The sequence below is a fragment of the Gigantopelta aegis genome, chromosome 8 (genome assembly GCF_016097555.1).
Source record: "Gigantopelta aegis isolate Gae_Host chromosome 8, Gae_host_genome, whole genome shotgun sequence".
Taxonomy (NCBI): Eukaryota; Metazoa; Mollusca; class Gastropoda; order Neomphalida; family Peltospiridae; genus Gigantopelta; species Gigantopelta aegis.
Window position 1 is genome coordinate 63,459,195 of NC_054706.1, and position 10,765 is coordinate 63,469,959.

Sequence of the window (10,765 nt, forward strand, 5' to 3'; positions counted from 1 at the left end):
ATAAAATAAGACAAAAACTAAATATTGCTACAGTTGCAATAATATCAAAGGCATAATAACATAACTGCCAACCTTTGGCAGGAAAAACTAGGAATCTTGAGGGGGTTGAGATAGGAAGGGGGAACCCCCTCCAATGTAGTTAGTATTTTAACATCTATTAATCACAAGTGTAAAATACTTTAAACAGTATATTATTTTATTAGTATTTACCAGTAGTCGCACTTGTTGTTTTACAACTACCAGTTGACAAAAATAGTCTACTGACCTATTTGGACATGCTAATGGTGCATATTCTACTTACAAGCAGAACCAACTAGTGTACAAAAATAGTCTACTGACCTACTTGGACATGCTAATGGTGCATATTCTAGTTACAAGCAGAACATGCGAAAAAACTGTGGTTGCGCTAAAAAGCAAACCGACTAGTGTACAAAAATGTGCACATCAAACTTAAATAGTCCACCGTAACACATGTATCGATATTGTCTGTTTGAAATTCATCAGCATTTCAAATAGCCATTTGGAACAACTCAACAGAGTATTAGTGCTTCCTTGACGAGTAATTGTCAAAGAAACCAAGGTATTCAAAATGCCTGATAGTGATTGATAATCGGTCTAAGACTTTGGAGGGAACAATTTAGGGTTTCCGGTTTTGTTTACAGTAGTCCCATCGACTTCTACCACTTCGTTTTCACAACTGGGGGGAAATTGGGGTGGGTTTTTTAAAGTAGTGAACAAACTTAACATTGGCTGTAGAAAAACAAAGCTAAATTTAATTTTTATTGTCCTTTTTGAAAAAAAGCAGATGAGTGAGCCTGTAAACCAACAAATAAAATTGGAGTCGTTTAACATTATGCCAGGCATTTTTTTCTTTAGAAAACAAACATGCAAATCTGCAAAAATAAAATGGGCGCTCCAGTATCTGTTGTGCTTAAAATCCCAGGAAACAAACTTACTGTGACACTCTCCAGCACATGCAGAATATTGCTGTGCTTGGTAACAACCTGCGCCCTCCCACACAGGATGTCCTTGAACCACGCGAGAATGTTCCTCCATGTCATGTCCACACGCGCCTCTTCCACGGAGATTGTGCTGTCACTGTCAAAACTGTTCTCCGATGCTTGCTACAACAACAAAAATAAAACGGAAATAAACTTTAACAAAACAGAATGGCAAACGAGTCAAAATTAGTGCAAGGGCCATAACTCTGTCACAAAAAAAGAAGCTAAATTACTATGAAAGTCAAATTTCATCTTTAACAGTCTATGATAAAGCTATACATAAAATTTCTACTCCTTATTGTGAGGTAATGCAGTGAAAAAAAGTTTTAAAAACATTCAAAAAAAGTTCAACAATCATAACTCTGTAAAAAAATTATAAATCGTTACGAAAGTCTAACTTGGTCTGTAACAGTACATAATAAGCTACACACAAAATTCTAGGCTAATATCTAGAGAAATTGTGAAAACTACTTTTTGTATCGCCTAAGTTCAAGGGCTATAACTCTGTGAAAAAACGGGTAAATCATTATGAAAGCCAAACGTTTTCTGTAAGAGTACAGGATAAAATTATATACAAAATTTCAGCTAAATATCTTGACACATTGTGGAAAAAACATCCAAAAAACTATATGTGTGACAGACGGACAGAGATGAAACCTATAGTCCCCTCCAGTTGGACTGGTAGAGGACTAATTAAATCGTGTAGACTTTATAATGAACAGAAATTAGAAAGATGCAATCAGAAGACCATGTATCTCTGTGTAAGGCAAACAAAATGAATGAATGGAGATATGGATTGACGGATCAACAAATGGATAAATGAATGTTTAACATACTTCAGTATGAACTGAAACATCAGCTACATAGTTTGACATTAATGAAGAAATCAAAGACATATCTATAGCAAACATACAAATGGAAATAATTCATACAACAGATTTCAGTATCTAAAGAATATATAGTTTTTAAGTGCAGTTCAGTGCTGGAATAAATAAAGAATGAATGAAATAACAAAATGAATTACCTTGAAATATCTAGCAATATTAAAAGCAGCAAATATTCTCGCCTGTCCATATGTGTTGAGAGAGAGCCACATGAATGGAAATATCAAGGAAATCAGTGGCAGAATACTATGCACCTACAAAGTTTTAATTTTGATTAATAATCCATACAGTTCAAAACAAACAGTTATAACAATCATATTGATACAAGTAAAATAATTTTCTGTAAATATTGTGTCAAGTGACCATAAATGTGTTGTCATGTTTCTTTAGAATGCTTAGGTGGCTAAAGACTTGCCTAATAATACAACAGCTGTTTTATTTCCGATAAATAGAGGATATTAAATAAACATCCATTTCATACCATGTGTATGTCCCAAGTGAAACAATTGTCAGTTGTTACGAGCTTTGCAAGGACAATAAATATTATTTCAAGACAGACATAAACTTGATGTGAAATGGTAGCGAGTGTAATATCCTATTTCAGGGCTTCTAGATTATGGCAGCCCCACTTCCATGGTTAGTGATATTCAATGTTGGGCTAGTAAATAACTAGTATTGCCATGCCCGACGGCTAGTGAATTGTTTTTGGTCAAAGGCTGCAGTTACGTCTATTTTGTAAATATGACTATTCTGCCCCCAACCCCAATGTTAGTGTTTTTAATCTCTATCTCCCTCTTTAGGTGACACATTCGATTATTACTACTATTTAGTAAATTTGTATTAACCTAAAGTAAAGACGGGCTAGTGAATTTTGAATCATGCTATTAACTTTTTTTTAAATCACTGATCCAATGGCTAGTGGATTTTATAAAAATTCTAGAAACCCTGCCTATTTATTACCCATTATTGATTTAAATTTATATCCTTGGGAAAAAAAGCATTGCTTAAGCATATTACACCTGATTCATCCACTACAAAATTTGTTCATTGACTGTGTATGGTGGTTCTGTGGTTTATACTTCAAAGAACGTCAAAATGTATTAATTAATAAATAACATATTTAAACATACCAACAGTACAATGATCATCTCTGCCCAGTGGCCGACGTGTTTGTCTAAATAAACAAATCTCAACGTATTTGTTAAAGTCATCACACCCTACAAAATAAAATATGGATATAATTACAAAACCTATGGTGGAAACCACAACAACAAAAATTGGCAAATGAAACATAAAATATACCAATAAAATACTGGCTAGAGTAACTTTGATTTTTATTAAAAACTGTGTAAAAAAGTCCTTAACATTACTTCTTATTAAGTCATACGGATCAGAAAAGAAAGTGAGAGATTTCAAATACTAAAGTCACTGGCCTTAGCTATTAAACCTGTCTACAATATTGTGAGCCTTTATAGCATGTTTACTATTAAGTTACACATTACTAACAACTGCTTGCAGGGCAAGCTCTGGGTGAGTAGAAAAATTCATCTATTTAAACTTAAAAATTGCAAAAACCCAGTTATTTTCTAATAAAATAACAATTATTATATAAAATTTATTCGCCAAATTAAAATAAAATTCACCAATTGTTTTTAAAATTCGCAATTGACGAATTTGGCAAGTGCCAGAGCTAGCCTTGTGACTTGGAAATTAGAGTTAGTGTTCTATGGTTAGGGTTAATTAAGGCATGTGTATATTTAGTATGTTGACAAAGTTTACCACAACAAGAGGAATTATTAGTCTCTCCAGCCAGACTCGTACTATCAAGTGTTTTTCATTTTCCAACATGGTCACTGTCCGGTGAAGATCATAGTCCAGGATGCATCTAAAAACAAAAGGTTTAGAAACCGTAATATAACTGTTTTATTTGGAAAAACACATTTCATATAAATCATGTGAGTCATCAATGCAATATGTTTATTTAATATTCTACATGACGCCAAAATTAACTTGAAGAATAAAAGAATACAAAGCAATAAGGATCGTGATAGGGTTAAAATCTGTTCTGTAAAGTCAATGGGCAGCTACATGTATCTCAGCTTCTGACATTTTAATCTGGAACCAAGAAAAAGGAAGGACGTGGTTTATTTAACGATGCACTTAACACATTTTATTTACGTTATATGGCATCACAACACACAAATATTGAGAGAAAATCTGTGGTTGCCACTTCATGGGCTACTCTTTTCAATTAGCAGCAAGGGATCTTTTATATGCAGCATCCCACAGACAGGATAGCACATACCACCATCTTAGGGGATCGATCCTAGAAGACCGACCGCGTTTCAAGAGAACGCTTTAACACTGGGCTACATCCCGCCCCCTAATATATCAAAGGCTGTGGCATGTACTATCCTGTCTGTGGGATGGTGCATATAAAAGATCCCTTGCTGCTAAGCAAAAAGAGTAGCCCATGAAGTGGCAACAGCAGGTTTTCTCTCCCAATATCTGCATGGTCCTTAACCATGTCTGATGCCATATAACCGTAAATAAAATGTGTTGAATGCGTCGTTAAATAAAACTTGTCTTTCTTTCTTTCTTATCCTTATGTTGGTATACTTGGCGCCAAGTTTTTAATTTGAACAGATGTACTATGCTTGGAATTGGAAAACAAAATCGGTTTGTGAAACTGATTATTAGAAAGCATATTAAAATATGTGCATTGTGAGTGACAATTGACAGGCTTCATCCGTAACTTTTTTCAGTGGCTACCAGGTTGTAAAATCTGTCAGTCCTCAGTAAAAATAGGTAGCCCATAATTTTAATAAATTAAAAAATAATTTTAATTAAACATTTTGTTTTAGGGTGTTTTTGATTTAAATCATGAGCAGTATACTGTGAAATATACATTTATGAAAACTACATTTATGGCAATTTACATTACTGAATGAATATTTAATGACACTCCAGCACGAAACACACAGCAGCTATCGGGTGTTAAATTAAACATGCAAAAAAACCTCTAGTAGGCCGGTGGACTGGTAGCCCTAGCGATAAATTGGTAGCCAAAACACACCGGGCTACTGCTAAGGTCGAGCCCTGAATTGATGCCACTTGCGCCCTGTTAACTTCAAACTTTAGGACCTAGCTACAACAAACAGATTGCTCTTTTCAAGAATAGTCCTACCTGATATTTTTAAGAAAAGGAGTTTCTAAGAGAAGAAATTTCTTCGCCTTGAGTGGAATTGTGGCTTTGGGTTCATTTGGGTTGTCCGAAAGACTCTCTATTTTGGGAGAATATATTTCCTCTTCCATCAACACCTGTTCCTGGGTTTCATCCAAATCCTAAAATACAAACCAAGGAGGCGAATGTGTAAACAAAACGAAGGAAATTAACACATACAACAGGAACAAGGCTACATACAGATCTGGACCACATTCAGCCAACAATTTCTAGTTAAACATTTGCAAACTATTTCGACTGGTTTCTGAAGTGATCATTCACCTTAATGTGTAGCTTAAAAACTAGTTTAGCAAGCATTAGCAACAAATAGCTGACAGAACTCACCCTAGGTGCCAATTATTTCAATAAACTGGTTTTAATAACTATTGGTATGATAAAGAATGAAAATTATCTTTCACAATTACAAAAGAAGAATTGTTTGATCTAATAATGCTCAACACAGTTTAATTACAGTTACAATATCTTTCTGCAATCTTTTTATCCAATCTCCTCTCTAATTATTCCATTTATTTATAAACACATACACCTACCTCCAAATCTCTACACTTTGCTGGCACTGTCTGACCTGGTCTGAGCAGGATTACATCCCCTTTTACGAGCAGAGCGACTGGTAAATTAATGAGCTTGCCATCACGCATTGTCCACTGTAGTGAGACGCATGGAGAAAGAGGCGAGTGAATGTTCAGGTAGTCATCTTGCTTCCACGACTCATTTTGAAGAGAATCTGAAAAAAACAATAATAATAGTTTAGAGTAATACAAAATAAATATATTAAATGCACATTGCCTGGCTCGGTCAAGTGCTCTGAAAAGAAGACACATCTATTACCAGAACTGCAGTATGCTGGACCCCTGAAGGGAAAAGAAAGAGTGGACGTCCGAAAACAACATGGTGCCAAACAGTGGAAATAGAGATGAAGGAGACAGGACACAGTTGGGGCACCATCAAGATATTGGCAAGGACCGACGTGGAGGAACTTCGTCGCTGCCCTAAATGCCACTAGGCGTGACAGGAAATGACAATGATGACATTACCTGGCTATTGTGCAACATAAAATAGTTCTGTTTATGTATCACAGCTTTTTTTTGGGGGGGGGAGGGCTGTTAAAAAGTGATAGAATTAATTATGAATTATGGATAGATCCCTGTCAGTGGGCCCACTGAAATATTTTTCATTCTGGTATATCAAAGGGTTTGGTATGTGCTATCTTGTCTGTGGGATAGTGCATATGAAAGATACCTTGCTACTAATGGAAAAATGTAGCAGATTTCCTCACTAAGACTACATGTATATGACAGAATTACCAAATGTTTGACGTCAATAGCCAATGATTACTAAATCAATGTGCTCTAGTGGTGTCATTTAACTAAACACACTTTAAGTTTTTAAACCTACTAATATGATTATTAAGCACACAGTATCAGCAACAAATTAAATTTATATTAAATATATACCAGTACAGTTAATCCATTGGATGAAACTACCAGTTACAACAGGCTGCTTTTTTATATTCCTGTGGGGCCAGGGTTTCTGCCAGAGGGTAAAACAGGTATGGCGCCATACCCAAATTTTTTGAAGATTTTATTTGTTTTTACACAATTATGATTTGTTTAACCCTAACCCTAAACCTAACCCATTTTCTTTTGGGGGGAGGCCCCCACACACCCCATCGACTGCGGTTGCATTCAGCATACGCATTGTAAATATTCAATTCCATAGTGCCATACCCCAAAATTTCTTTCTGGCAGAAACCCTGGGGGCGTATAAGACAGGTTTGTCAATGTCTTAGTAAATAAAAAAATAATAAAAAGGAATATAAAATTACAAAATGTTTCAACAAATAGCTTTTTCGACACTTAATCTAGATAATTAGAGAAACCCACTGCTACTACATAGGCTACTCATACCAAATAGCAGAAAGAGACCTTTTTTATGTACTTTCCCATAGATAGGGCAGTACATATAGCAGATATGTGGCACAGGCTGGGACCAAACCCAAACCTGATGTGTCCTGCAAAGCACTCTCTTCCACCAAGCTATACTTCCCCCTACCCCCCGATTTTTAATACAATTAATCTGCAATGTGCAAATATGTGTAATCATGCCTACCATATGACAGTCGACTATGTAAAAAATTAAAATCAAGAACTGAAGTACATGTATTAAATAAAGAAAGAATATACATGTATAGAGGATACTCCCCGAGTGTCTTGTGATATCATAATTTATCAGCATGAGTTAATAAAAGTATGAAATCTGAGATTTGCCGAGAGTTTTATACTTTTATCAACGAGTGCTGATAAATTATGATATCACAAGACACGAGGGGGGTATTCTTTTTATCATCCATTATCATTCGCGACAATTGTAAACAATGTCAGTAATGTGGGCTGAATGTCACTATATTTGGCAGCAGTAGACTAATTAACTAGCAGAACGACAGCGGCGTGACGTCACTAATGATAGGTTTAGCATTGAAACATACACAGTGACATAACAAAAAGAAGCGATATCTCCTTGCAGAATATCGCAGGAGATATTGTAAATTATAGTGCCAGCGATATCTCCTACAAAAGCCTTTAATGGATGATAAATCTAAATACCAAATATACCTGTAGGTAACTACATGTATGATAATAAATTACATTTTCCATTAACTCTTTTAAACAGGGCTCACCCCACACATCTTTAATAACTTGTTTCATGACTGTTATCAATTCCATATTCTCCATTCTGCTGTGCCACAGGTTTAGTGTAGAGTTGAAAATCATCACGGAAAGCAAGAAGGTTGCCTCAATTAACCACCATCCAGTATTTGGTCCCTCCCTGCAGATAAATCATATTACATTACATTAAAAACACGTGGCAAGCTCCACCGTTTATCAGCCATGATCAATCATTTATTTACAAAATGACTTTAGACGGCATTTCCTCGGTTTCTCTCCAATTCAACCAATCGGATATCAGCATTTCGATCATCTTAATTGTGAAGACATACCAAAAAGCTGTCTTAATAACAAGTCATGTGACCAAAATTACTTCGACACAATTGGCCAGACATCATCGCCAAGTGCTGTACGAATGACGTAAAAACAACTGGTGAGAACATGCAATGATGCTTGCCCCACCCATATCAAGCAATGCACCTATGAAATGCTGTCTAAATCGGTTAGAAGGCTTAAGATGTTTCTTCAGAAATAAGAATGGGCTCCACTTCGCTCCGTCCCTTTTGATTTCTGAAGAAACATCTTAATGCCTTCTAACCTATACAGAGCCAATGAAAAATATATGTAAAGGACTTAGTGAAATAAAGTAATAAGTATATCACACTACAAACATTAAGAAAAGACAGATAACATTTACTTCAATATTAATACTTACTTCAATATTTTATATTAATCACTTTACCAAAAATACATGTTACACCAGGGCTTAAACTTAATAATGGCACCTCTCATAGTTACGATATGAATTGCAGACTTTTGTCACTGGAGAAACATTATTGTCATCACATGAAGGGATAAATTATGGTTTTTATATCTGGTGCAAAATTTACTTGCCATACATTTGTAGGCGAGTATTTTAGCTCTAGCAAAAACATTTCAAAATTGACATAGGTAAAACATTCTTAAGTTCCAGCCCTGAAATAACAGTTATTATACTGACAGGGCTTCTAGATTATGGTATCCCTACTCCCATGGCTAGTGATTTCAGTGTTGGGCTAGTAAATAATTACTATAACTAGCCCGACGGCTAGTGGAAAAATCCCTTGTCAAATTCTGCATTTATATATTTTGTAAATTTTTTATATGAATATTTTGCCCCCTCTTTCTACCCCAATCTAAGGATTTTAAAGCTCAATCTCCCTCTTTAGGTGACATATCTGAGTATTACTATTAGTAAAATTGTATTTATTTAAAGTAGGGCTAGTACATTTTTAATCATGGCTAGTACATTTTTAAAATCACTGATCCCATGACTAGTCAATTTTTATAACATTCTAGAAGCCCTGGACTTAGTTAATCTCATAACACTTTTGTTACAAATTGAAAACACATGTACCTTGTATCACCAATGCAGAAATAAGCGATGAGCAGGCAAATTACAAGAATAACAATGATGGAGCACGTTGTCCAGTGGTACAGGGAGTGGATCACTGTGTGGTGAAATGATCGGAACACTTTCATCCAATCCCCTCTCTTCTTCGTCTCAAACCGGTCAATCTCCTGCACCAGTTCAGTGTACAGGGCATCAAGGGCCTCTTCTGTTTTGTATCCATGATTCTCAGAATGCTGATTAACATTCGCACCACTCTCCTGAAACAAACAAAGGCAAAACATTTTAATTATATATCATTTTACATACATGTAATTTAACTAGCTCTGATGGCCACAATATGAAGTTACAACCCTGTCCCTCTACCACACTTCCCAACCTCATATACACTGTACGACCAACTCCCATCTAAAATTACACATAACATTTTTGTAAACAATGGCTCTTAACCGAGGGGGGGGGGGGGGGGGGAGTCATGTGATCCCTCCTGATCCAAGGGAAAAAATAATGCAGAATATCCATATAGAAGCAGGCATTGAAATAAGCATTGTGTCTGGTAACCCATTTACAGGTTACCACAAAATATAGCCTGGTAACCTATAGGTTACCACATTGGTACGAGAAACGAAATCCAGATGTAAATCATCTAGCGGGCGCTGCTTAAATGCAGATTGCCGAAATTGCTTGCAATTGCACAAGTGCACACGAACATCGGTGCAATTTTGTATGAGTAAACGAAACGCGAAGTAAATTCATCTAGTGGACGCTGCTTAAACGCGGAATGACTATAATTGCTTGCAATTGCACAAGTGCGTGCGAACATCAAAGCAATTCCATACGAGAAAATGAAACGTGAAAGTCCTGATTCTTGAATGCATTGCCTGGTTTAAGTTCGGAAGTAAAACTACCGTTCGTTGTAATATTTGTCGAGAATGAAACACCCAGTAACCTGAACGACAGTTCTCAACTTATTTCGATGCCTGTAGAAGGGGCACATTTGTTACAAATTTCAATTGAATCTGAAACTGAAGTGTGTGGGACACTAGTTGATTTGAAATGGATCGACACTAAAAGGTTACAATGTCTGCAGTTTACTTCATGGGCTGGATCAAATAATGAAACCAAAAAGCATGATTTTAAAAATCCTTCTGATTCAAAGTCAATCCTCCCCATTTGAGATGCTGGTTAGGGGTCTGAATTAAACACACATCACTCCTTCCACTGACACCATGACATAATATTGGGGTTTTTTTCTTTGTATCAATGAATGAATGAATGCTTAACAATACCCCAGCACAAAAATACACATCCGACATTGGCTATAATAGTATCAGGTTATTTGTATCACTTAACAAATACTTGATATTTAAAAAAATCATATTTAACACTGTAAGAGTAAAGTAAATTTTGTTTTATTTAACGACGCCACTAGAGCACATTGATTTTTTATCTTATCATCGGCTATTGGACGTCAAACATATGGTCATTCTGACAGTTTTAGAGGAAACCCGCTCTCGCCACATAGGCTACTCTTTTACAACAGGCAGCAAGGGATCTTTTATTTGCACTTCTCAGAGGCA

At 35.8% G+C, this 10,765-nt stretch overlaps 1 protein-coding gene across 1 annotated transcript in view; it reads right to left on the bottom strand.

The window, feature by feature from the left end:
* LOC121378951 (transmembrane protein 94-like) overlaps window positions 1–9,428 on the bottom strand; it is a 69,227-nt gene extending 59,799 nt beyond the window's left edge. The window contains exons 1-8 of the mRNA XM_041507348.1: window positions 9,192–9,428; window positions 7,807–7,955; window positions 5,660–5,853; window positions 5,073–5,230; window positions 3,665–3,770; window positions 3,016–3,102; window positions 2,026–2,139; window positions 957–1,124 (exon numbers count right to left, since the gene is read on the bottom strand). Of these exons, the coding sequence (XP_041363282.1) occupies window positions 957–1,124; window positions 2,026–2,139; window positions 3,016–3,102; window positions 3,665–3,770; window positions 5,073–5,230; window positions 5,660–5,853; window positions 7,807–7,955; window positions 9,192–9,316 (1,101 nt within the window). The 5' untranslated portion in view covers window positions 9,317–9,428. The remainder of the gene's footprint in view (window positions 1–956; window positions 1,125–2,025; window positions 2,140–3,015; window positions 3,103–3,664; window positions 3,771–5,072; window positions 5,231–5,659; window positions 5,854–7,806; window positions 7,956–9,191) is intronic.
* Between the last annotated feature and the right edge of the window lie 1,337 nt (window positions 9,429–10,765).